The sequence below is a fragment of the Gallinula chloropus genome (assembly GCF_964237585.1).
Source record: "Gallinula chloropus genome assembly, chromosome: 1".
Lineage (NCBI taxonomy): Eukaryota > Metazoa > Chordata > Aves > Gruiformes > Rallidae > Gallinula > Gallinula chloropus.
The window spans coordinates 150,578,305-150,605,268 of NC_140085.1; the positions used below are offsets into that span (position 1 = coordinate 150,578,305).

The 26,964-nt window shown below is 43.8% G+C and overlaps 1 protein-coding gene across 1 annotated transcript in view; it reads left to right on the forward strand.

The window, feature by feature from the left end:
- The first annotated feature begins 363 nt into the window (after positions 1–363).
- Positions 364–26,964, forward strand: part of RAB20 (RAB20, member RAS oncogene family) — a 30,517-nt gene continuing 3,916 nt past the window's right edge. The window contains exon 1 of the mRNA XM_084263985.1: positions 364–546. Coding sequence (XP_084120111.1) covers positions 375–546 — 172 coding nt within the window. The 5' untranslated portion in view covers positions 364–374. The remainder of the gene's footprint in view (positions 547–26,964) is intronic.

The following is a 26,964-nucleotide window of genomic DNA, read 5'->3' on the forward strand; positions in this document are numbered from 1 at the left end:
CCACGCTCCCGCCGGAGGGAGGTACCGGGGCGCCCGAGACACCTCACCCGGCTCCCCCGAGGCACGGCTGGGACGGAGGCCCGGGGGTGGCGGTGGCTGGCGGGTGGTTTGCGGGGCCCCCGTCACCTCCCCGCTCGCGTCCCCTCCCCTCGGCGCCGGCGGAGGGCGGGGGCAGGAGCGGGGCTGGGCCGGGGGAAGGAGGAGCTGGAGCCCGGGCCGGATCGCGGCGGCTCCGGCGGAGCCCCCGAAGTTTGCGCCGCTCGCGGAAGGCGGCCCTCGTCCCGCCGCTTCCGGGGCTCCGCCGCGCCGGGAGGAGCGGCCCGGGGGAGAGAGGCGGGCGGGAGCCGGCTGCCGGCGGGGCGAGCCGGGCCGCGATGAAGAAGCCGGACGGGAAGGTGGTGCTGCTAGGGGACATGAACGTGGGCAAGACCTCCCTGCTGCACCGCTACATGGAGAGGCGCTTCCAGGAGACCGTCAGCACCGTCGGCGGCGCCTTCTACCTCAAGCAGTGGGGCCCGTACAACATCTCCATCTGGGACACGGCAGGTGAGACCCCCGGCGCGGCGCGGCGCGGCCCCTCTCCCGGCCGCCGTGCAGGACGGCCTGGAGGAGCGGGAGGGTCCGGCCCCGTGGGCTCCCGGTGCTTCCCGGTGGGAAGGGCCGCCCGGACGCTTGCGGGGTGTTTGCCGGCGGGTCCGATGAGAGCGGCGCTTGCTCTCCGCCGTCTCGGGTGGGGGGAACTGCCCGCCGACACCGCCCGTGCTTCGGTCGCGGCACCGTGCGTGTGGTTTTGGGGTGGGTTTTTTTGGTGGCTTTTTTTAATTCCTTAGTTTTGGGTGAGGCAGGAGCTGTCGAAGGGAAGGAGTGCGTGGGGTGACCTGGCTCAGGGCAGCTTTGCCTTCCCGAGCGCAGGAGCTGGAGAGGGGAACCCCTCTGCCCCAGCGGAGCGGTCGGGACCGGGAGATCCTCCCTGGGCGCCTGGTGCTTAGTGCCGTACGTCGGTACTACTGCAAAGTCAGTCACTTAAAGCAGATGGCTTGGCAGCAGCAGCAAAGTCTGGAGCGAAACACGTTCCTAACGGGCCAAGAGAGGCCTTAGAACTGCTAATCTCTGGTGTTTGGGGACGTGCTGTGCGAGCCGTGGGCGTACGGAGGAGATGCCCGTTTAACTTTCTTTTGCCTGAGTAGTGACCGCAAACCCAGGCAAGGAGTTTAGAGGGGTCACAACTTCAGTTCCTCCCTCCTGGCTGCACCCTCTCAGATGCCCGATTGGTATCGGCTGGTGTCAGACTCGGACTTTCAAATGCGGGCAGCTTGTGGGGGGTTCAGACCTGGCTGGCTCTTTCTCTGGTGTGGGAAGAGCCCTGCACGTAAGGATTTGATACTCAGACCGTGGGCTGCAGGCAGTTTCTGTCTTGGGGTAGCAGCACGGGGTCTGTCTGACCCCTGCTGTATTGCATCAGGCAGCATCTCCGGGATGCAGCAGGGAGTAGCGCGGGTTGCGGTTTGGAGTCCTGGGGTGGAGGAGGTGGGAGGGCATGGGCCAGAGAAGTGGTTTGTGGTTTCGGTCATATGAATATCTTACTCTTGGTTATTAGCTCAGGGAGCTCTTCTCTGTCGCACAGAGGGCCACGCTAATCTGAAAAATGAGGTCTATGGACGTTCTTGCCTGTTAAGCTGCTTGTGGGAGAAATAGATTTCAGTATTTTTCTTGTTTTGACCTTTTGCTGAATTTTGTTAAAATTCATTAGTGTGGATCTGAAGAATGCAGGTTATAGGTTCTTGTGAAACTTGGGGAGCTGCAGCATCGTGCAATATTCCAGTTTCCTCCGGGTGACGTTTGCGAGGGAAGTTCATTTGCTGTGTCACTTCGTGTCACAATCTAGTCCAAAATGTCTTTTCCTGTGTCAGGAATTGAGAATGAAAGGGGACCGAGGGGGCAGGGGATGAAACTGCTGAAAAGTGATGCAGAAACACTTCTTGGAGGAGGAGATGCTTAAGAGCATTTGCTTCTTGTATTTCTTAGTCTATTGCTATGATGAAAACTTATTAGCAATAGTGATGTTTTAAACACATTTCCCATGTCTCTTGTAGTATCTTATAAAGAAACTTCAGTTTTAGAACTGACATATTTTGCTGTGGGGAGTCTCTTGCAGGCAACTGCTGCTTGCTTCTTGTAAGCCAGACCCACGTGAGTGATTAGCAGTGGGCATTATATCAACAGAACTACTACCTTGATGAGGTTGTTCTTTAGTAATTTCCATTATGACTTTCTGCTTTTTCTTTTTTTTTTTTAATCATATACTATCAAATAACATTATCCCCCCCCCTCATCCCCCCGGCTTTGCCTTCTGGGGTTAGAGCCCTTTATTCAGTCATCTATTCTTACTGTAGTATTGCCTTCCTAGCAGTTGGTGTTCCCTCCTCACTCTGGAGTGGGGCCACTGCCTGCATAGCACTGTAGTAGAAGTTCCTGCTGCTTCCCAGGCCTTGCTGGGACTTCTGTAGCAGGACTGCTGAAGCGGTATTTGCAGTGTGCCATCTCACAAGTGTACTGTTCTTCCCTGTTGTTGGAATTAACATTGAGCATGGGATCCCCTCTCTTGTATTTCAGAGGCAGGTATGAACTCTTGCACCATCTCCCCGTTGACTTGTGCTCCTTACAGGGTGATGGAAGTTGCCAAGACTGGGGTAGACAGTGTTTGAGCTTGTGTGCTCTGGTTTATTAACAGCTCTCATTAATCTTTGAAGAAATAGCAGTTCCTAGGGCATGTGTATGCTTTTCCTGCCCTAATGAAAAAGGGTCCTTGTGCTGTAGACACTGCAGCTCTGATGTCAAATCACCAAGGGGATTCAAAAGCTGATTACTTATATGTTTTTAGTTTTTCTTTTTGTGGGGACCTTAATGCTTTGGCTGGCTGCAGTGTGACTGCGGTCCTTGGTCTGTGGCTCTTCTCTTTCTGTGGTGTCACTATCTTACTGCTACCAGGTGGGTACCAAGTAAGCTTGGAAGTTGTAGTAAGGAGGAGTTTAAAATTTAACTGTCTATTTACCTGACGTTGCTTACTAAATTTTTGTGAAGCTGTTTGATGACTTTCTAATAGAGATCATGTGTGTGTATAGATGTACAAGGCAATCAAGAAGGAAAAGATCCTCTAGGAGATGAAAAATTCTTTAGCACCACCACACGACAAAAGTACAGTTCGGGGTTTGCACCCATCTGACCTCCCTAAATACTGAGTGCCAGCTTAAAGTATCTGAACTCAAGGTGTCTTAATACCCCCATAGTACTTTGCAGAACGTACAATGTAGAAATAGGGAAGATTTTGGCCTAGTAAATGAGGGGATGCTTGGTAGTAACTATTACGCTACTTTACTAAAGTGCACAATTACACAAAATTAACTGGAACGTGTGTGCTTTTTAAAATTTTCTTAGTTCATGTTACATTTAGTGTGTGAATGTATGTATCTGTTGCTTCTCAGCAGTATTTTGGGGACTGTTATCTCCACAGAAGCCCCCTATATTTAGTTATTTGTTACTCTGGTGAGGGCTAGGCCATTGTCTGTAGCAGTGGAGAAACCTCGATACACTGAAGCTTTGTTTCTGTGACACAAGAACTTTGTTTTGACAAGATTAGACTTTAGTGATTGATGAGTATATCTGCAGTGATAGATCCAAAGTTAAGTGTGTGTTGATAATAGTGCTACATCAGTTTAACTGCCAATCTTCTGAATTATTTAAGATACGTGTCATTTTTACTGATTGAGTTTGCATTGCTTTTTTTCCTGGAAAGAATTAATTTTGCTTGCCATTGTGCTTAAAATGTATGTTTCTGTCTTGTTATCACTCAGTAAATCTGAAGGGCACACCTGACCCCTTCAACCCAGGTAGGTCTGAATTACAAACCAGTTATTCTAGGGAGGACTCTTCTCTTGGCTGTACATATCCACCCCTCCTCATCCTGGAAAAATCATCTGCTCAGTCTAGTCTAAATCTTTCATGTTCTTATCAGTGAGTGTTGTAAAATGGGCATGCAGAAGTTGTCAGACTTGATTGGGTTTTATGTAAATGCTTACAGGAAATAATTCAACATTTCAAGTTTTTCAATCTGATGCTTGTGAGAGAAGATACTTGTAAATTTCATTCAACTGAAGGAAACAAATAAGCCACAGATGGTAGAATACTTAGGAAAAGTATCAAATGCTTGCCATGTTTTATGCTCTTCCCCCCCCCCCCCCCCCCCCCCCCACCTTATCCATCTGCTTTTGACTGTTTCTCCATTGTCAAAGACTTGTATAGATGGTCTTGTGCCTGACCCTGCGTGGCTGCTGTTGCATTCTTGGTGCAGATAATTATTTACTACTTGTATTCTGACGCTACAAATGATATTTGCTTGTTTTCTGCTTGGCTCAGTTAATTAAAAGTAATTTTTTAAAAAAGTGCATAAACTATACAAAAAGAAACTGTAAAATTTTTAGTACATTTTAAAGGACTAGTCTGCTGGGTAGAGACCTATCTAGTCTCCAGAGCATTTGAGAGCATGCTGTAAGACCTTTATATTACCATGTTTAAAGTAGGATCTCTCTGAACCAAGAAAGGGAAGAACTTCCTCACATGAATAGATTAGAGGTTGGAGACTCACGATGTCAAAGCTATATATATGATACGTGTGTGTGTGTGTGTGTATATATCTTCCAGGCGGTGCTGACAGCAACTGCAGAGTAAACCAAAACTTCCTGCTGGGTGTTGATGGCATGCAGCTCTGAGCAGGCATGTGTGTGTTGTTTTTTATCTTGGGCAGCACAAGCTCATCCTGAAGTTCTGAGGGTGTCAGTCCTGCTCCACCCTTTATACCTGGAATACTAATGCGTGGTGGCTGTGGCTAGCAATCCTGTGGGAGTATATAATTCAGACTTATTTTCTGATGTATTAATATTTCAAAAGAAGAGAAAAACCCAACTTGTTTGTATGTTGGATTTCAGTCCATTTAAGTTGACATTTGTTCATCTTGGCAGATAAGTGGTGCCCTCAGCAGCAAGGTTTCTTCTTTATTAGTGGTCAGCGTCCCCCGTGTTGCTGGCTTGGTATTAGGGCAGCAGACTGACAGGTTAATGACAAGTGTTTAATAAAGTTCACGTCATGATGCTGTAATTGCTTTTTGAAAGCGGCTGGCTTTTGAACTTGCTAACAGATAGCCAGGCAGCAGGATAAAAGGAGAAACGTAAAGGTTAACTGTGAAAGCAAGCTTCCCTTCTTTTCCTTCCTCATCTCAAGCTCACAGTCTGCATGTGAGAAGTGATTTTTGCTGTTTTCATCCATGAATATCCAGCTATTAGTTCATATTTTCACACACTCCCTGCCTTTATTTTGCATCTTCAGGGTTTTGGGGTTTTTGTGACTTTTCACTTGTTGGAGCTAGAAGGGGCAAAGGAGCTAAACATGGTCTGGAAAAAGCTTTTCTGTGGCTTGTGTCAGCTGCAACATCATCTGCCTATCAAATGCTTACATCTGTTGTCACTGGTTTGGGTGATGTCTGGTGAATGGGTGCAGGTGAGGATGTGTGAATTGCTCATGGTTTCAGATCTCTACTTGCCTGCGTTTCACAGGCAACTGCCTGCACTGAGCTTTCTTGGGCTAGGTGTGAGTGTTCAGCTGGTAAGAAGTGTTGGGTTCCTTCCTCGGCTTGTTAGGCTTAAAGTCCCTTGACTTTGAGGTTTTTTGAAGTACTTTAGATGTGGAGATAACTTCCTTCTTTACCTGGTTTTCTCCTAGAAAGGGAGTGACCCAGCTGTTATCAGGGAAAACTTGTGATGGGGTGTGACTCGGTCCTTTGGAGTATGAGATCATCCCAGGTAAGCTGGTCAACCAGCTGCCCTAGAGGCAAAAGTTCCCCGGTGTGAGGAACAAACCTTTCACTGAGGACAGGCTGAGACAGTTGGGCTTGTTCAGCCTGGAAAAGAGAAGGCTTCAGGGAGATCTTGTAGTAGCCTGCCAGTACCTCAAGGGGCCTACAGGAAAGCTGGGGAGGGGCTGTTTACAGGGGCATGTAGGATAAGGGATAGGACAAGGAATAATGACCTTAAGATGAAGGAGGGCAGATTTAGATTAGATAGAAAGAAAAAATGCTTCCCTGAGGGTGGTGAGACACTGGCAGAGGCTGCCCAGAGAAGCTGTGGCTGCCCCCTCCCTGGCAGCGTTCAAGGCCAGGTTGGATGGGGCTTTGGGCAGCCTGGCCTAGTGGAGGGTGTCCCTGCCCATGGCAGGGGGTTTGGAACTGGATCAACTTTATGGTCCCTCTCAACCCAAACAGCTCTACACATTAGCTGTTGGTAGGGAGGAAACATTCTCCTCCATTGTATTGAATCAGAACAGAGGAAGAGTAGGTTAAGTGGCATCTTTTCCTCACAAGTGAAGATCAGCAGTAGCTACTTTAGTCAGTATTTTTGACAATGGGAGAAAAGAAACTGTAGATGAGACATTAGGTAGGTTAGTGAAAGCCAAAGAAGACTCTTAAGCATGTGGGAAAGCCTTTCTGAACCTGATGAAGCAGTAACAGAGTAGCAGTTGGGTTTGGGTGTTGCTGAATGTGTGATGGGGTCTGTTTAACCGAGGAGACTGTTTAGTGGAAGGGCTGGGAGGATATTGCCTTAAAAAGTGCCTTGGACTGAGTGTGTAGCTGTGTGCAGGAGGACGGAACCTCAAGATACGAGATGGCAACTACGGAGAATAAAATACCTTAAGCTTGTTGCTAGTGAGTCACGGCTCAGGGGCCACCAAGATGCTTGAAAATGTTTTTCATCTTTTTCTTTTTTGTTTCCCTTCTGCCCTTGGGAAGATCATCCTGCAGAATATGATGTCGGCCTCTGCGTATTAGTTGTTTGTAATTGTTGCACGTGAAACAGTGACAGCTGAGGACTAGTGCCTCTTGCATAAATAGTACAGCTTCCCTGAGATTACTGTGTGTGGTTATAGTCCTTATATCAAAAATGAAACCATAAAAGCAGAAGTTCAGAGGGGGACAGTATGGATAGCTGCTGAGCAAAATCTCTTGTGTACATGGGGGAAAAATCCCTGAAGAATTCACTGTCAGTGAACTTTCTGTCTAAAGCCTCTGAAGCAGGTTCAGAGGCAGGAGTAAAGGTTTAGCTTCAGACCGTTCCTGAAAGCATAGGCTTGTTGTCAAACAGTGTACCAGATATTTTTATATATATATATAGTTATATATATAAAGCGCCTATCACTGTATTGATAAACGTTCTTTGGAACCACTCTGATGGGAGAGGTAAGAATAGGAGTCAGCCTGTCAGTACCTCAGCGCTGGCACTCAGATAATTTTCATTGCAGAAAAAAAAGTATCCTGAAAAGAGCAGAATAACTTGGGAAGTGATATGAAAAACACTAAGAAGCAATGAACTGCTTGGATAAAGTCCTGGAGTATGTTTTATTTTTCATGCCCTGCAGCTTAAAAATTAACCGATATACAAGACAAGTCAAAGGTGGCAAGTTTGTTGCTGCTGAAAGGGCTTTTGTATGTAAATGAAGTAAAAATATGGAAATAGCTTGTCAAAGGGAATTGTGAAAAATGGACAAATGTCAAAAAGAAACGGGAGACGGCATTAGCACAGTTTGTTCATTCAACTATGGCTAATTCACTTTACTGCAGGAGGAATTTTGCTTCTAATGTATAATTTGAGTGTCAGCTCGTGGGGAGGGTCAGCCACTTGTTTGTTGGATTTGATGCAGGCCAAGAAAAAATGTTGTGTATGAATCTCTGAGGTAACTTCTGTATTCCAGTCCCCACCTTAGATATCTGCTTTGCATGTGGTATTTAATAGTAGCATGCAAAGTGACTGTGCTGCTCTAGCCAAAGGGGGAAGCTACTTGACAGTTCAGTGAGAGTCTTTCTGGAATAGTATCAGTGACCTGAGAGCTGTGTCTGCTGGTGAAAGCTGTCCAGTGTTGTGTCAGGGCATTGAGACTTGATGAACATTAGTGACTCTGGAGTCCCTGGTAGCACCCCAAACTCTGTAACAAAAGAGGTTGCCTTTGAGTTCTAATTTTAGCCTGGTGTGAGTCATAGTGTAAAAGGGAAGAAAGGGGTTAATACTGACCATTTTCAAGTGGTTCGGAACAGATGGCTGAAGGGAGAACAAGAGTTTTTTTTATATATATATAAAAATATATATTTACATTTATCTGGTCTCTGGTGCATGGCCTGCGGTCTTGTTTTTCTGTGAAAATTTTGCTTCTCTTCTTTGCTGATACAAAAGAATCTGTACAAGTCCTTGAATTGATTGAATGAGTCTATTTTAAACCCATGTTTTAAAGCCCCAGGTCCTAGGTTGGAGTGATACTGAGAATCTCCATAATGAGGAGTTTGTGCCTTTGGCATTGCATCTTTTCCCTCCCGCTGACTGAAGGGAGCGGTGCATTTTCCAGATATCTCTGTCAAAACTGACTTGACAGCTGAAAGGTTGGTTTAAGTGGTGACTGTCTGCTCTGTGACAGTGCTGAGAACATATGAGAGAGGGAGGCATGAACAAGAGAAATGGGTTAGTCAAACGATGTAAATGCAGTGACAAAGCTGCTGATACGAATTGCAGACATATGAAAATTCATCTTCCTTGTAGATCAGAAACAGGAACAGGTGGGAGAAATTGCAGAAAAATTCAGAAGGGTGTCCAAGAACTGGATCCTTTGCTTCAGTAAAACAGGCTTCTGAGTAGGGTATGCACAGAGTGTGCAAGACAGTGTGTTATTTAATGCCCTGTTGCACTCATCAGTTTGTTAATGCTTGTGAAAGGTAGGTCTGAGCTGTCTAAGGAATGAGGACTCAACAGTTTGGGCATGAGGGAAAAAACAAGGAACAGGATGGGATACTCTTTTCCTTAATAGTCTTCTGTCTAGCAGGGTAAGTAGTGTTGGGCGGAACAGCAAAAACTTAATTAGCTGTGAAACTGAGATGGTTGTGTACAAAGGAACTCATCTTGACCTACTTCTGGTTATTTCTGGTTACCAGGCACATTCCATAATGAAAAATAAATAATGGCTTAAAGTTAGTACTGCATATTTAGGTGCTTGAACTTAGGCAGTCTGTGTTGTGGTACCTTATTCTATAGACTAGGCAATTAACTTCTTCCTTCAGAAGGAAGGTGACTGGTGCTTGAAAAACAAGTACAGGAGGGCAGTTTAGCTGTTAGCTATATGGTTTTACAACTGCTTCTTTGAGCACTCCTGTGTGGTGAGTACTTTTCTCCTTTCATCTCACACATAAATACACACCATGGTGCACAAATGTCAAAGCCAGGGAGGCTCATACGGGCTTCATGGGGCCTTGGCTGTGCTGTTTCTGATGCTTCAGCTAGTCCAGGTACCTTTACTTCACACTGCAGTCGTGTCTTGTATCGTAGATGAGTTGCATGCTTCTCTACAATTACTGTCTTGTGTTGAAGCCACTAGCCATGTGAGCTTCCAAGTGACTTTTTTTTCCTGTGGCAGTGTTTCACTGGCTGAACTGAAGGTGAACTTGGTAATTCCTCATCTGAGTCACATTATACTATTGCAAAATATCCCAACAAGTAACCTTTGTTTGGGTCTCCATCGAGAAAGACGCTGAGTCTGCGGTGGATACGTCTGAAACCATTGAAAATTATGGAATAGAAAGAATCACTTTCCCATGTCTGAATGATTTGCTTTCTTCCAGGTGAATGCTGGGTAGAAGATCCTGGGATTTAATCAAAAGTCATCAAACTTGTGATAAATTCCTTTCCCTTGAGATTTGAACTTGGTGATTAAACTTAGCTTGTGCAAGTGGTACTGCTGAGAACAGAGGCATTCAAAGGAAATGAGGGGGTTTTAATCTTAATTTGAATGAAGTCTCAACATAAGTAGTTTGCCATCCTTCACATGAGGACAATCATCAGGAAGACATCCTTCACCTTTAGGACAACCAACTAAATAAGCATACAAGATTTCCTAAGATTTCCTAATCGTGCTAACCGACCTGGGCATGGGGGAAAAAAACCCAAACAACAAAATCCTACAAATGCAGATTGTTTTTAAAGGGAGAGAGGTTTTCAGATGTAGTTGTGAATCTTCTGGTATATCTCTCCATTTCTTAGGAAGCAGTCTAGAATTGAAGTTGGCTTTGCACGAGCCCACTGAGGAACCACCATGGAAGAGCTCTGCTGGCAGCCTAAAGACCTGTGTGAGCTTGAATGTATTAGTGTTTTATTGTTAAAGTGAACATAAGAAAATGTGTATTTGGGCTTTTGCCATTTTGCCAATTCCACTGGAGCAAAAAAAATTGTCAAGTTTATAACCTGGTGGAAACAGGACTTTAGGAGAAGACATGTTTAAAACTTTAAATACTCAAATAAGTTAATGTGTTGCTATGACTTAAAGGTTCTGTGCTTCCAGCTTGTTTCTGTTTTGCCCTTTGCAAATTCTTTTAGTAACTTTTTTCTGTCATGAAGGTAACTTGTCATATAGAATCATAGAATGGTTGGGGCTAGGGGGACTTCAAAGATCATCAAGTTCCAACTCCCCTGCCATGGGCAGGGACACCTCTCACTAGACCAGGCTGCTTAAGGCCATCCAACCTGGCCTTGAATACCTCCGGGGAGGGGGCATCCACCACCTCCCAGGGCAACTTGTTCCAGTGTCTCACCACCCTCATAGTGTAGAATTATTTACTATATAATTAGAATTATTATATATTATTTTTCCTAATATCCAATCTAAATCTAACCCATTCCAATTTAAAACCATTCCCCCTTGTCCTATCGCTACATGCCCTTGCAAACAGCCCCTCCCCAGCTTTCCTGTAGGCCCTGTTCGGTGCTGGTAGGCCGCTATAAGATCTCCTTTTCTAGATGGAGACGCAAAAAGGTTACTTGTTGGGATATTTTGCCTTCTCCAGGCTGAAGAAGTCCAACTTTCTCAGCCTGTCTTCACAGAAGAGGAGAGTGCTCCAGCCCTCTGATCATCTTTGTGGCCCTCCTCTGGACCTGTTCCAACATTTCCATGTTGTTCCATGTTGGGGACTCCAGACCTGGACACAGTAGTTGAGGTGGGGTCTCATGAGAGCGGAATAGAAGGGGAGAACCTGCTTGACCTGCTGGCCACTCTCCTTTTCATGCAGCCCAGGACACGGTTGGCCTCCTGGGCTGCAAGCGTGCATTGTTGGTTCATGTTGAGCTTCTCATCTACCAGCACCAAGTCTTTTCTGCAGGGCTGCTCTCTATCACATCATCTCCCAGCCTGTATTGATGACAAGGATTGCCCTGACCCAGGTGCAGGACCTTCTACTTGGCCTTGTTGAACACCGTGAGGTTCACATGGGCCTGTTTCTACAGGTCCCTCTGGGTGACATCCAGGCCTTCCATCATGTCAACTGCACCATTCGGCTTCAGACAATGCTTCCTTTTCCTTTTTCCCCCCCATTCCCGGTGTACAGGTTAATAAATTGAAGACTGGAAATATTTTGTTCGATGATAATTAAGCATCTGATATAGATAGTTCTCCCTGTTCTCTCTGCCTGTCCTGCTGGTCCACTGACACTTTATTCAATTTGTTAATTGATTTAATCCATCCAACTGCTCTTTTAGTTTAAAAATTACGGCCTTCATTACAGATGAAATAGCAGGATATCTTTGTTTTACATGCTGCCACCAATAACTACTTAAGAATTTTTAGCCATGTATGATATTTGACCACAGATATTTAAATACTTGATATTTTATTTTTTCTTAATTATATCATTATGTGTAAAATGAAGGATGGCTTAGTTAGATCTTCAGGAAATTGTTCTTCCTGTAAGGATATATTAACTAGAAACCCCAAAGAAACAGCCTGGGAGTAGGGAAATGAACATGTAGTGTATGTAATGAAGAACATGAAGCAAAAGTTAGGTAGACTGAAATAGCCTTTAAAACAAAATAAATGTTTACAGGCTGGACAATGGCTGGGTTATAATTTCAGGATGTGGAGTCAACCAAATCTGATTTCTGCTTAAGTTCACATTCCCGATCCACTCAAAGACAGCAGTATAAAGACATCTATCTATGCGTGATGTTGTGCCCTGTTTGCAGTGACCTTCAGTTGAGCTCCTGCTCCCAAGGGAGACTTCCCTTTCTGATTGTTAAGGTTGCTTCAGCGATGGGACTGAAGGTTCATGCAGTTTAATGCCTTATGTTGTGAAAGTCCTCAAGAAGTTCAGTTCCTGTTCTTTCTGGTGAGGTTTGTGATTTGGATGCAGAGATCTGTTGCTTTCCTCTTAATTGCAGAAGTTAAAAAAGAAGACCCTTGATTCTATTCTAGAGGGTTTTTTGTTTATCATGTATTTTCATTCTCTGGCTGTCGCTTGCTCTCAAAAAAATCACAGACTTTGGTTCATTCAGAAAAGGGAGAAATAGCCAGAACATGTAGTGGTTTGTAGTTAAAAAATACAATGACAGAAGAAGCCCTAATAGAACATAACTCAACTACAAGCTTTATAAAAGGGTTCATCAAATCCTGTGGGTTGCTGCAAGTTGGACTTAGGCTTTTTAAAACAAACACACACCACTGGTATAATGAGTGGTTTATTTATTTATTTCCTGATCCATGGTGGTGTTTATTTGAGAAGTCAATCTTTTCATTTTGTGAAACTGAATATAACTCAAACAACTCCTCCAGCCCCTGCCAGTAGGATTACTTCTTAGTTTTATGAGGAACAAACACTGCATTAAGGCTGTGGTTAGGACGTGAGCTTTCCCTCGCACCACAGATAGCTGTATGTATCACACGGTATTGTTTCCTGTATCTCCTTTCCTGTTCTAGCATTGTGTGCCCTTTCCACATTGTCCTGCTCAGCTTCACTCTCCACATGCCCATCCCCACCCAGTTCAAGTCTTGGAAGCCCAGTGGAAGTGGAGAAGTTGCATTCTATCAGGTTTTTGAGTAACAGAGTGCGTTGTGACCTAGAGATGCTGCCTTGTTGTCTTAATTATTAAAGGAAAGGATGCAAATCTGTAGGCAGTTCCCTTTTGGTGAGTAGCTTCCCCTCATGGCATGAGGGTTGAATGGGTAGACACTAGACAGCAGTAAAGTTGCTCTTTATAGTGTATTCTGTATAGAAAGTTCAGAACAGAGTTGTGTATGGGTTTTAGTGGTAGTCTCTTTGTTCCAGGTTGGGGAACGTTAATGAGACAAGATCAATCTTTAATCCTCAAGTTAATGGCTCTTAACAGTGAATCCCACATACGCTATTAAGAGTGTAGGCAGGGAAGCCAGGAGTGGAATTAAAAAGGGGGGTGCTGTGCTGGAAATGTGAAAGCCACGTGTTCATCTTGGCCAGCACAAGTTCTGAAAACATAAGCCATGTGTCCTGCAATAAAATTATCTGAATGAGGTGAACAAGTTTAAGTATAGGCAGGTAAAATCCAGGCAGCAGCTTGCGTGTCTGGCATGGTCTCCCACATTTGATACTTGCTGAAGACACCCCACCAGAACTTCCTCCTGCTTTTGACAAACAGCAGATGCAACCAGTGAAGAAGACTTCAGCTGAGTAGAAGCTGGTGGTGCTTGATAAAGAGTAGAAGCATTTTATCTCAAGGATAAATTATATATGAATTAATTGCATGTGTTCTTAGTTAAGAACTTGCCTATAAATGAACAGACACTGAAACAAACTATTAAAATTATGTCTATTGAGTGGGCCCCAGTTGATGTTCCATGTTACAAATGTGAGTTTGTTGTAAAAAGTACACTTTTTAAAATTCACTTTGCAAGATCTGTGGCCTTTGCTTCTACCTGTTTAGCAAGGCTTAAGTGTTTTTCAAATTGCTAGTGAAGTGTGGCTTAAAGATAAACTCAGTGTTACAAATCGGGAGGCAGCATATAATAATCTGCTACAGTTGAGTTGCGTTTCACCAGAAGATAATTTAACCTTAAATAAGAGGCACTTACTGAGTACCTGCTGGGGCAGACCATCTGTAGGTGCCTGCTGTTGATCTGATAACTGTGGCTTCAGGTGTTTCAGACCATTCTGTGTTGTTACGTTTGCAAGAATCATTTCTCATTTTTAAAATACGTGACACAGAAGGCCACTTCAGAGAAGACAGCTTGCCAGCTCTTGAAGTCCCTCTTTTGTGAAACCTCACCTCTGTTTTTCAGAATATGAACATTGTGATTCATAGACATTTTAAAAAATTTGTTTATTGAACAGTGATGACTACCAGCATTCAGCTGCTGTCTTGCACTAACTTCTGGTTTGTAAAAGCTGGGTAACTTGGAAGTATTTCTAGTCCTCCTCTTCCTCCTGTCATCTACATCTATTCAACCTGGAAAGGTACTAGTAGGATAAAAAAGTTATGAAAATAGTGCTTGAGGCATATGGCTTAGTAATTAATTTCATTTCCAAAAGAAACCATGGTCAATATACTTGGGTCCCTCTCTCTATGTGGTAGGGCCCCAAATCCCTACAAAGCCATGCTGCTGCTGCTGTGAGAGAAGAGTGAGTTCTTTGGCTGTGGGGAATGGTGGGAATGTGCATCTGCAGTTGTGTTGACAGGGTTGTCCTCAAAGTCTTCCAAGGCTCATTATCAAAGGCGAAAAAGCTGTTGCTTCTGGTGCCCCAGTGCAGAGGTAAAAGCACCCTGGAGATCACCCTGGTGATGGCAGAAATGTCTGAAGACTGAGGCTTTCAGTGTTTGAAACCCCTCTGACTGGTGTCCTGGGATGGCCCTGGAGCGGAGCACTGTGTGAGGGGCCGTCATTGCTGCAACTGCTTCCTAAGTGCTGACGGTGGGATGGAACGAGGTGTCATTCAGGTGGGGCTGCAGGAAACAGGTACTGCCATAGCTGCTATTCTTGGAAGTGAAGCTCTCCTGTGGGTCTGTGAAAGAGAAAGCTAATGTACTGTGTTCTTGCATGGCTCCCCTTGTGTGGGTGTGCACAGTGAAGTTTGTAGCTGCATGTTGGTGGTTTGGTTTCCTGTAGTTGGGAAAGGACTTCGAAGACAACCGGGAGGCAGAAATACTTAATAATAATACTTAAAGGAGTAACATGGAAAACAACTTTTCTAATACATCAGACCATTTAATTCTATTTATTTATTCAAAGAGCATCTGTGATCACAGAATCACAAGGTTGGAAGAGACCTTTGAAGATCGAGTCCAACCATTCCCATCCTATGCTAAACCATATCCCTAAGTACCTCATCTACCCTTTTTTTGAACACATCCAGGGAAGGTGACTCAACCACCTCCCTGGGCAGCCTGTTCCAGGCCCTGACAACTCTTTCAGTAAAAACTTTTTTTCTAATATCCAATCTAAACCTGCCCTGGCACAGCTTCATGCCATTTCCCCTTGTTCTATCTTCTGTCACCTGGCTGAAGAGACCATCTCCCACCTCTCTACAACCTCCCTTCAGGTAGTTGTAGGCAGTGATAAGGTCTCCCCTCAGCCTCCTCTTCTCCAGGTTAAACAGCCCCAGCTCCCTCAGCTGCTCCTCATATGATTTGCCCCTTCACCAGCCTGGTTGCCCTTCTCTGCACTTGCTCAAGGACCTCGATGTCCTTCTTATGGTGGGGAGCCCAGAACTGGACACAGTACTCAAGATGTAGCCTCACCAATGCTGAGTACAGTGGCACAATTACCTCCTTAGACCTGCTGGCCACACTGTTTTTGATATAAGCCAAGATGCCATTGGCTTTCATGGCTGCCCGTGCAGTTCAGTAACAATGAACTATATTTCTTCTTGAAAATTTTACTGTACTTAAGATGTCTATTAATTTCATGGTGTTTCCTCTCTCAAAAAGTGGTATGGTGTATTGGATTGATTGACTTGGTGCGCACATAGTTACCCTTCTGCTGCAGAAAACTGCTATGTCTGTAGTTCCAGTTCTGCAAAAATCCTATGGGGATTTTTGCTTTAAAAAAAAAAAAGCTGTAAGGAGGTATCTAAGGCAAAAGCAAAGTATCTAATGAGGAAGTTGACAAAACTAAGTAAACTTAAAACAGGAATAAAAATGAAGAAAAACAGGAAGCATTTTTTCTGTCAGGGAATGGGCAGACACTGACTTGCAGACTCTTCACTGAGCTGGCGGGAATGCCTGACCAGTAGTAGCATTTCGTAATGGTTACTGAGATACATTTATGAGGCAATCACAATAAACCCTAAACCCTACCTATCTCTAGATTTTATTTTATTTAGCTTTTACATTTTTTTCTTTTTTTTTTTTAAATCACACACCTGTATCAATGTTTGCTTGGTTGAACTGCCAAGTTCTCTTGCCAGCTCCTTCTTGAGCGATGTAACACATCCAAGTTGTGCAGAGCGACCTCCCAGCCCCACGACTCCAGCCAAACTCTGCTGAAGTACACCCAGCCATGCATTCTTGTCTGAGCTGAGGACCTACTTCTCAGTTTGAAGAGCAAACTTGGGGAGGGAGTGTAGGCTTTGAAGATACCCTTTCTGCAGCAGCGTGACTCTGAAGATAAGGACTTGGTACACCACCTCTGCTTAGCAGTTGTATGAGAACTGGGCTCATATGCAATGCCTGTTCCCCTGTGGAAAAGAAATTGTAAATTTAAAGGAAAAAGTATCGGTTTTCAGGTACTGGAAAGAAAAACGAACTGCTTTTAGAGCTCATTCTGTAGAAAAAATATTGCTCTTCTCTAGGGGGTACTTTTCTTGGATGAGATGGATTTGTGTTGCAACCAAAATGCTTCTTGCACAACTCAGAAGCGTGTGTCTGACACAGGCGAGGTTGTTTTACAACAGGGCACTTTGAGACCCACTGCTGGGCAATATTTGACTGTCAAGCACTGCTGCTGCACTTAAGTGTCCAATCCCAATGCTTCCCACAGAACTCTGACAAAGTGAGTCCAAAGGGGTTTTTTTCCAACCTTTGTGGTTTACTTCTGGTCATGTCTTTCATTAAGGGGGTCGTCTGCCAAATGACCTGCTTGTTTCCAAGTAGCAGTTTAAATTGTCTTCTAAAGGTAAAGCTTTAGAAGAATCCCACATCGATGCTCACGTTTTACTTGGGTTCCAGTTTCTAAATTCATCCTTGCACTCCTGCTCCCATTTTAGTACAGCCATACAGGAGCTTCATAAATTTAACTCTCAAGCAGCCTGTCACATTTTCTTTCTGGTCGAGATGGCGTTGATGGTAGGTCTCAGCTGGAGTTCTGGTGGAGCATCCGCTTGTTGACAGGATGATACAGTCCCATAAATCTGACGTACCCTTGTTTCTTTTGCTAGACTTCAGTGTTTAGATGAAACATCTCCCTACACAACTGTGAGGTTTCAGAGGGGAACAGATAAATACCGGTGGTGTTCTTTCCAGTTTGCATTGCAGATGCACTCAAGATAACACTTGCTGGACTGGTGGGGCTAAGGTCAGTTCTGTCCTTCTTGTACAAGGCACCAGGCTTCCAGACAGCTGAAGAACATGTGAATTGCTTGAAGCTTCTGGGGTTATTTCCTTCACTGAAAAATAAACACAATGTATCAGGAGAACTAAATAAAATGGGTGGTGTGAAAAAAGTAAATCTTACCTAGCTAAATGAAAACGTTGTTTGGGATTGTAGAGGTGTCAATGGGATCTTCAGCTGCAAATTGGTATTTGTTCTTGTGTTGGGTAGTGGGGGGGTGCTTTGTTTGCTTTTCAAAAGCATGCTAAGTAGTATGGTTAGGAGCTTTTTCTTGTGTGCATAGTATGATTATATTTAAAACCTAAGATACAAAGCATAATGGAGTAATATTGGTGTTTATACAGCAACTTTGACTTTGAAATTAAAATTCTTTTGAATTTAGAAGCTTGGTCTTAATGTCATTATTTTAATGTTAAGTTCTGAATTATTCTTGCCAGTAAGAAAACTATTTTTTTTTAAATTTATGCACCAGAAATGATTCCCAGCTACTCTTTTGGCCCAGAAAAGCGGAAACTAGTTCATGGGATAGTTCTTGTAGATAGTAGGGATCTTCTCTGATAGCGTTTCTTCTGCTTTATAGAGTTGTGCAGCTTCTTTGTCCAGTGAAGACACTACTGGTTATAGATACCATGAAAGTGCATTTAGTCCAAAGGCATTGAGTTCATAAGTTTCTTTATAACAAAGATGATTGTAGCTAGAAATACATAGGCTATGCAGATTTGTAAGGCAGCAAATGAAGAGACAAATGGTGTAGGACGCTGGTAACAGGTTAAGTTGGGTTTATTTAGGCAAGAATATGTATTTTGCAAGGTCCGTTGAGTTGGCAGTAGATGACAAACTGAGCTCTTGTTACCTCACATTGCCAAGTGTTGGGAGGGATGAAAGCAGTGAAAAATCTGAGTAAGCTTGTAACTTTGGTGAGACTCTTACAGTCGTAGAATCATAGCACATAATGAATTGGAAGGGGCCCCTAAGGATCATCCAGTCCAACTCCTGGCTCCACACAGGGCCAGCCAAGTCAGAGCACGGGACTGAGCACAACGTTCAGGCGCTTCTTGAACTCAGTCGAGCTCGGTGCTGTGACCACTTCTCTGGGGAGCCTGTGCCAGTGCCCAACCACCCTCTCAGTAAAGAACCTCTTCCTAATATCCAGCCTAAATCTCCACTGCTGCAGCTTCATGCCATTCCCTCAGGTTCTATCACTCGTCACCAAAGAGAGGAGATCGGCGCCTGCCCCTTTGCTCCTCCTTGTCAGGAAGCCATAGACTGCGATGAGGTCTCCCCTCAGCCTCCTCTTCTCTAGGCTGAACAAGCCAAGGGACTTCAGCCTCTCCTCATAAGACTTCCCCTCCAGACCCTTCACCATCCTTGTTGCCCTTCTCTGGACACTCTCCAATAGTTTTGTTCCTCTTGAACTGTGGCCCCCAAAACTGCACTCAAAGTCTTGGTTGTAAAATACAGAAAAGTTGGAGAAAAGAGCTACAGGTATAGTTAGTGGCTTAGAGGAATCTGCTAGAGGCAAAGACCCTGAATATGACAAAAACGTTGATTTCTCTGGCCTACCAAGGAGGAGATAGTCATATAGGAATGCCTTTTAGAGGGCAGTAGGGTTTTTCTGTGGTGGTGTTACTGTTGTGAGGGTTTTTTTTGTTTTGTAGGGTTGTCTCATCTTGTTTGTTTTTTCCTTTTCTGTTGTCTTGAAGAAGATACGTAATGAAGGTGAAAGTCAGAGCCTGAAAGCTGCAATGCAGCAAACTAATTGGTGGGACATTAATGTCTCTCTTGTTGTTTTATAAAATACAAATTCTTCCTCAGTCATATGATGAGGGCTGAGAGAAATTCTATCAAGATCATGCTCAAACGAGGATTACACTTGATCTCTGTGAATTTTTTTCCCCCTTTTATTTCTTTTCCTCTCTTCTACCTTGTGAACTTGATCTCCTCCTTCTTGTGTGTCCAGTGGGTATGTCTTTGGGAACCAGTAATGGAAGTCTCCACTGCTGGCTATGGAGTGAAGATTGGCAAACAACTCTTCAGGGCTGGATTAAAAAAAGTTTCCGAGAATATTTAAAGTAGTTCATGACTGAATAACACAGGACTTGAGGGATGTTTATTACAGTTGAGAGGTGGGTGAGAAGGTTTCATTTGCAGTAATTGTCTTTTTTGGATGTCTCTGTGACTCGGTGCGCACTACAAGAGGTAACAACAGATTGATTGGCACCACCATGAGCTGCTGGGCATCTGCTTTTAGTTTAGCTGCCTTTAGAAAGTGAAGCTTTTACTTAGAAGCCTGTTTTTCCATGAGCTATCATGCTGTTAACTGTCAAACCTATCCTCCCAAAAAACAGAACCCAAAAAACCACCGCAGCGAACTTTTACCCGTGTTTCAGTTGTGGCTTCTGTAAAGGTGTGCTGCGAGTTGAAGCTGTGTGCCTTTGGAGTCCCTCCTTGGGCACATCGTGGTGAAGCGCTTATGTTGGAGCTTTTCCCAGCACACGCCCAGAGAAAGAGAGCCTTTGTGGGGGGTAGGAAATGAACCTAAATTCCCATTGCTTTCTGGTTTGCTGCTTTAATTAAATGGGGTCTTGTTTTGGGTGCCCTTTTGCTGCGGAAAAACCTATCGCAGCAAACCGCCATCTTCAGATAAAGCTCAGATGATCCCGTAGGTCGTTAACCCGCGTCATACAGAGCTTGGCATATGACATGCCGCACGCCACGCTGCCGTTACCCTTGCGCAACTACTCAGCTTGCTGTTTGTCCTAACAATGAAAGGCCCATTTAAGAGGACTTCTTTGGAGGAATTGTTTTCTGTCAGTTGTGCCAAAGTATCGTTCTTGGAATGTTAATGGAAATGGTGTTTTAATAGCGATTAAAGGGGCGGCTGAAGACGCTTGACCTGTTGGTATCGGTCAAAGTTTGACGAGGGAAAGCTGTTCTGGGTAAGGGTAGGGGCATGAAGGGGGTGGTTCTCCCATTCCCTCAGGGCTGTCTTGAAAGGTAGCTGCTTAGGGTGTGTATAGCAAAAAATGAAAAAAGAAAACACGGCTGAAGTAGAGTCATGAGAGCTCTTTACTGATAAAAACCATGAAAAAGAGACACAAGTTGATCATAAACTGTTGCTGTCATTTGTTTTAGCTGGCTATTAAGGCAAGTTTCCTTTTGAAAAGGCTGTAACCTAGGAAGAAGCTTGAATCTGTGAAGAAATAGAGCATTACTAGTAGCAAAGTCACTAATCTTTATAAGGGAAAGCTCATCTTTCAGAAGGAGGGTGAAGTGGCTGGAGATTTAGGGCAAAATCTTTTATGTACTTCATATTTGTTGGTCCCTGCTGAAGCATGTCCTGCAAACCTTATTTATGGCGTTTTCTATTTTTAGTTTAGTTACTGCATTTGAAGAGGAGGGGAAAGAAGTAGGCTAAAAAGAAATCTGGATTTTTTTTTTTATTAAACTTATTATTCTTCTTAGGTATGGAGTACAGTAGAATTTCAATTTCCAGTAAGTAAATGCCCAGTTTTCTCTTTATTTCAGATGCCTTCTAGTGATTCTTTTTGTTTGGAAAGATTCCAAACAGATTCCTTTCCCAGCCATACTGGTGTTGATTCCAACTAAAAAAATTGAATTCATATGCTCCCTTTGTATTAGAAAAAGAGCAAAAATAGCAAGACCTCATACATGATGCAGGGTGTGGTGTGCTTTGCTTGGTGGGTTTTTTTTCCTCTTTAGTTTGTCTTTATGCTTTTTAAAAACTTACCATTTTTCCATCTTTTTCCTGCTTTCTATCTCTCTTTCCATATCCAGTGTAGGCTTTTCGTTGGTTTTGGTGGGTTTTGTGTTGGATGTTTTTGTTGCTGTTGTTGTGGTGGGTTTTTTGTGTGTGTGAGAAATGTAGTAGGGGTAGAAATAATGATTTGTGGGTCTAGTGCCCTTAACTAAAGCAGGGGAAATAAGAGTTGGATGCTTTTCTTAATGCACACTGGTTTTTGCTGGTGTGGACTAATTTTCCAGGAGGTAGTTATCTTCTCTTAGCAGAATGCTAATAGCTAATTTAGGCACCTGAAAGGATGTTGGTTTTGTTACATAAAGGAATGGAAATAAAGAGCAAGTTTTACTTTTTCCTCTGTATGTTATTTTGGAGGCTGAATCCCCCAGTAATAGGCATTGATGCTTAGTAATGCTTGTCATCTCATCCAGTTTTTCCCAAACACTATTGTAACCTCTTATTCCATGGAGAATGCATTAATATCTGTTAAATATTCCTGCATAAATTTGCAAGGGACAAGTGGTTATCCCCTGAAGATAAAAGATCTCAGTTCTTATTTTAAAAATTGCATTTAAGAATCAATCCTTTCAAAAGGCCCTTCGGTTATACTCCGTTGTATATTTTTCTCATTTCTGATTCACCTCAGTTCCCTAATAATACAGTTTTACATATATTTTGGGATATGTTTTATCCCCAAATGGTAGTTTAGTAGGCTTCTAAAAAAATTCTCTTTAGTACTGGTATTTACACAGAAGAGTGCGGCTCAATCTCTCAGGATAAAAGCCCTACTGTGGCACCATAGCTCATAAATGTGGGATTATAGTGCCAAGACATTTCCCGTTTCATCAGATCATTTTTCTCAAGGAATTTATCAGGCTGCTCAGGAGAAAACAGATCTAGAATACTGAACATTTTAATATTTGGTAGAAATCCATTCTATAATCTGCTAGTAGACTGGGTAAGATTTCTGTGTGTGACTTCAGTGGGGGTCTGGATTATAGTGACATAACACAATGACACTTCCAGCACAGGAAAATGACATCACATTCTTCCTCTGTAACGTCACACTGAACTCTTGATTTGCCTTTCATTCAAATGTCACAGAGTTAGATGAGTTAGGAAGCATCTCCTGCCGGACTGTTCGTGGTGCACAAGGCTTTCTGCTCTGTGTCAGGCAGCTCAAACACACCCGTCGGCTCCTTTGAGCCTGGGACCTGCCTCCATTTGAATATTTTGATCTGGTTTTTATGGGAAGGTATTTGTAACGCTGGAAACAAATGTCTTGGGTATGTGTGCCTTCCTGAATGCCAGCCTCTGGGGGAGGAGGAGAAGAGCTCGTGCAGGTTGTTTCCTCTATCTCTATAAAAGCACTGGTATGAACACCTGTGTGCTGTCAGGCTTGGATCTTGGTGACTTTGGGCGTGAGCTTGTGAATAACATCCGTGATACGGAGCGTGTGAGTGCTGGTGAGAGAACCGTGTGTGTAGCCTGATGGTGCTTTTATGTGGTTTTATGTGTTTTTATGTTTTAATTTGGAGTGAAAAGAAAAATGCTTCGCAGACTGAAGTGGTGTTAATTGTTTCTATTTATTGTAAAATTGGTTTTGAATGACTGTCATTTTCCACAACCAGATCTGAGGGAATTGAAGTAGAATTGAAGTAATCTGTAGCTAGTGATTATGCAGCAGATCTGTTCTTCTCTTTCTACTCCTCAATTTTATTTTATTTTTTGTGTCATAGAATCATAAAATAGTTTGGGTTGGAAGGGACTCCAAGGATCATAGAGTTCCACAGGCAGGGCCACCAACCTCCAGGCCTGGATCCACACAAGGTTGCCCAGAGCCCTATCCAACCTGGCCTTGAACTTCTCCAGGGATGGGGCATCCACCACCTCTCTGGGCAGCCTGATCCAGCACCTCACCAACTCTCTCTGTGAAGAACTTCCCCTTAATATCTATTCTAAACCTCCCTCCTTTAGCTTCAATCCATTCCCCCTTGTCCTGCCATTATCTACCCTTTTAAAAAGTTGATTCCCCTCCTGTTTGTATGCTCCCTTCAGGGACTGGAAGGCTGCAATGTGGTCACCCTGCAGCCTTCTCTTCTCCAGGCCCAGCTCCCCCAGCCTCTCTTCGTAGGGGAGGTGCTCCAGCCCTCTAATCATCTTCATGCCCCTCCTCTGATCCCTCTCCATCAGAGTAGAGAGGGTCAATCACCTCCCTGTCCCTGCTGGTCACCCCTCTTCTGATGGAGCCCAGGATACCATTGGCCTTCCAAGCTGCAAGAGCACACTGCTGGCTCATGTTAAGTTTCCCATCCACCAGAGCGTCCAAGTGAAACATTTGTTAGTGGGGGTGTGGTATTTCTAGTATGATAATTAAAACTGACTGAAGGACAGTGCTCAGTTTGATCGTGATTTCTCCCCTTGCCTAAGTGAGAAGTCAGTGATTGCTCCTGTCCATCTGGCTTTCCTGAGAACACTGAACAGCTCTTTTCCAGAGGGGGTCTTACAAGCCTAAAATGATTTGTGTTTGTAGAGTGGGGATGTTTGCAAGGAACAAATTCTTGGGTGTTTTAGGGTTCTTCAGACCTCAAAGTAGTTGTTAAGTAAAAAAAAAAAAAAAAAAAAAACAACCCAAAGAAACATAGATTTAAGGAAAAAGAAGGGTTGGGTTTTTTCGACATTCTAAATCTTCTTTTATTATGAGATAAAGCTACTTGACTTGGCAATTGGGAGTAAGTTGTATTTAGAAATGCAGTAGGCTTGTCCCAATTGTATATTACATTGAGCTTGCTTTCTTGACTGCCTTTGTTTTTTCTTTGGAGAACTTCAGAGTATTCCTTTGTTCACTGTTCTCTTAACCCATGTTGTTGTTACTTTCTCCTTCCATGTGTAGCTTTCAAATTTAAAACATGAGTGATGCTCTTCGAGTGTTCAGATCAGTACTTTCCTATGTTTATATTATGCTTTAGCCAAGGCAAATAACTTAAATAGAAGCTCCTGAAATAGGGGGCAGTTCATGCCTTGAATGTTGACGTGTATTTCAGTAATAAGTATGAACAAACTAAAAGTCATGTTGATTTTTGATTGACCTAGAGGTCTGTTGCACTTGAAACTTCAATGTAGTCAAGTATATTCTATAATACAGCATTGTGCATGTATTGTGAATGTATAATGCTAGTCTAAATTAATTTTCTGGTTGCTCATTTGTAATTGAGCAAGTGGCTGGTCTTTTTTTGGGTTTTGGGAGGGAGGGTTTGTGTTCTGCCCCCTCCCCCTCCCCACCCCCCAATCCCAGAGATTTTTATTCTCTGGGGAGTCTTGTCTTGGAGGAAACCCAAATGCAGTATTTTTCTAATGGACCGGGAAGTCACATGTTCAAACAGCTCCTGGATATGTAAGAACTGAGCTTCCCAGTGCTTTCTGACTCATTTGTTTCCACTAATTCCTACTTACCCCCCCCACCCCCTGTTAATCCTTTGAGGGGGACAGCTTTGTTATCCCCAAGTAACCACAGGCATAGTCCGGTTCATAATAAAGCCCCTTACTTCAAGGGAAATGTGACAAAGCCACCTAGAAGAAATAAATACCAATCTTGAACAAGGTAATAAAGAACTCTGACTTCATCAGTGTGCAAACTTTACAGCCTGACTCACACGTGGGCAGGGGAGTTTTCCTGAAGTCTTCAGGGACCTTCACTGGTTGTTCTTTCGTAGTCAGTACGTGTCTGGGTATACGTGCACAAAGAGAAATCTCAATTCCCGGCAAAATTGTTTTCCCTAATGTCCTTTAAAGGGTCACAACTTTACTGCTTTGTCTGCAAACAGAAGGAAAGGCTGTTCCTTAAAAAGGAGCTTCTTTGTCTGCTCTTGTGATCACGCGGATGTTCCCGCTGAGGTAACTCAAGAGCATCAGGGTCACCCTTTGAGCTGCAGCTGAATCCTCAACTCTCATTTCTTTCTGATGCTGACTTCTGTGCTGCATCACGGGTGTCAGGCTTTCCTTTTCTTTCTTTTCCTGTTTTGGTTATTTCCTTAGGGCATGGTTCCTGTCTCTCTTCATGTACGTTCAAGTTCAGACTCTGTTATAAAGGAGAAAAAGAATTTCAAAGGCAAAACCAGCTGAAACTGTGTTTGTGTTAATTCCTCTCTGCTCTTCAAATCGTTTAAATTACAGTGAAAATCCTTGGAAGATACCTGGTTTATGGACTGAGAACTTCCTGGGTAATTTTGTACTCTTAGTTTTTACCACAGCTTTTATTGCTCACCTTTGTGCACTTTTCCACACTACATGCTTACTTCAGGAATTTTGGACCCTGCTCAGACTGTGACACTGGAGTAACAATGGTATTTTCTCCAGTACTTTCTGGATGACCTTTTTTTTTTTTTAGCTCTTCAGTATTTGTGGAGTTTTATTCCCCTCAAGACTTCAAGTAACAGTCTGCTTTGCATTCCTGTATGTGCTCAACACTGAGAGATTTTAAAACTTGTTCTTCCGGTAGAGGATTTCTTGATAGACCTGTGTGTGGGAAGTCATGCTGCTTCAGAAGTTGTGGTGAAAGCTTTTGAAGAGGTGATAGGTAAGGAACATTCAAATCTGGCTGGAGGAAATGTTTTTGGTTTTCTAAGCATCTGCTGCAACTTCACAGGCTACTTCACGTACCACCCCCAGGGATGGTGGGCAGGAGAGGAAGGAAGCTGGGGCAGTGGCTAGCACTGTTCCTATCAGTGGGTCCAGGAGCTGGGAAGGGAAGGGGATGCTCTGTCAGATTTTGGTCCCATCCAGAGAAAACCGTTGCATGGGCTGCTGCCTTCCAGCTGAGCTCAGGGTGCTGTAGGAGGATGTCTGGACCAAAGCCTAGATCTCACCATGCTTTAACTCTAGCCTTGCTTATTTACCAGGCTGGCCTCTTGCAAGGTCTGCTTTCCCCTTCTTTCTCCCTTGGATTTCTTAACAAATTTTATGGGACTGAGGTCCATTTGGCTCAAAATTCTTCCATTTGTTTGTGGTAGCCATCACAGGGCTTAGAAAATGCTTGTTGGCTGAATTGCTCCCTAGTGGGTTAAGTCTCCAACAGGACTTCATGGACTTGCTGGAAAGGCCTCTGGAAACCTCCTGGTGTTGCAGGTAGTGATAAGGTTGCAGTGTTGTCAAACTGCTGTAAACAAGACAAAATAAAAAGATGAAAAGAAAAATGGAAATTAGTTTCTGGTTGCTTGGCAGTTAGGGAATTTTCCCTAATGTTGTGCCTTTGTGGTCGATTTGGTGGTTCTTGCAATTCCTTTGATTGCAAATTATTTAATAGTTCTGCAGTTCTTCTCTGTTACTTTTAATTTCTGAAAGGATGAAACTGTTTCTTTCGTGGATTCAGAGTTTATCATTTTACTTAGCTAGCTGTACAAAGATACATAGTTGCCCCATCCCTGGCAGGGTTCAAGGCCAGGTTGGATGGGGCTTTGGGCAGCCTGGGCTAGTGGAGGGTGTCCCTGCCCATGGCAGGGGGTTGGAACTAGATGGGTTTTGGGGTCCCTCCCAACCTCAACCGTTTTTGATTCTATGTAGTGGGACCACATGAGTTCCCAGAAAGAAAGAGCCACCCTCATCATATGCCTAGCTGCTCTCATGCACTGGTACGTTTTGTGCTGTAATTTCTGATACTATTTTTCCTGACACCCTGGCAATAGATACTGGATTAAATGCTTTGTGTAGTTTTGGGGGGTTTCCACATCCATCCCTGACACTGAAGTGTCAGAAGTGGCCTGTACAAGGAAAACTGCTGCAGA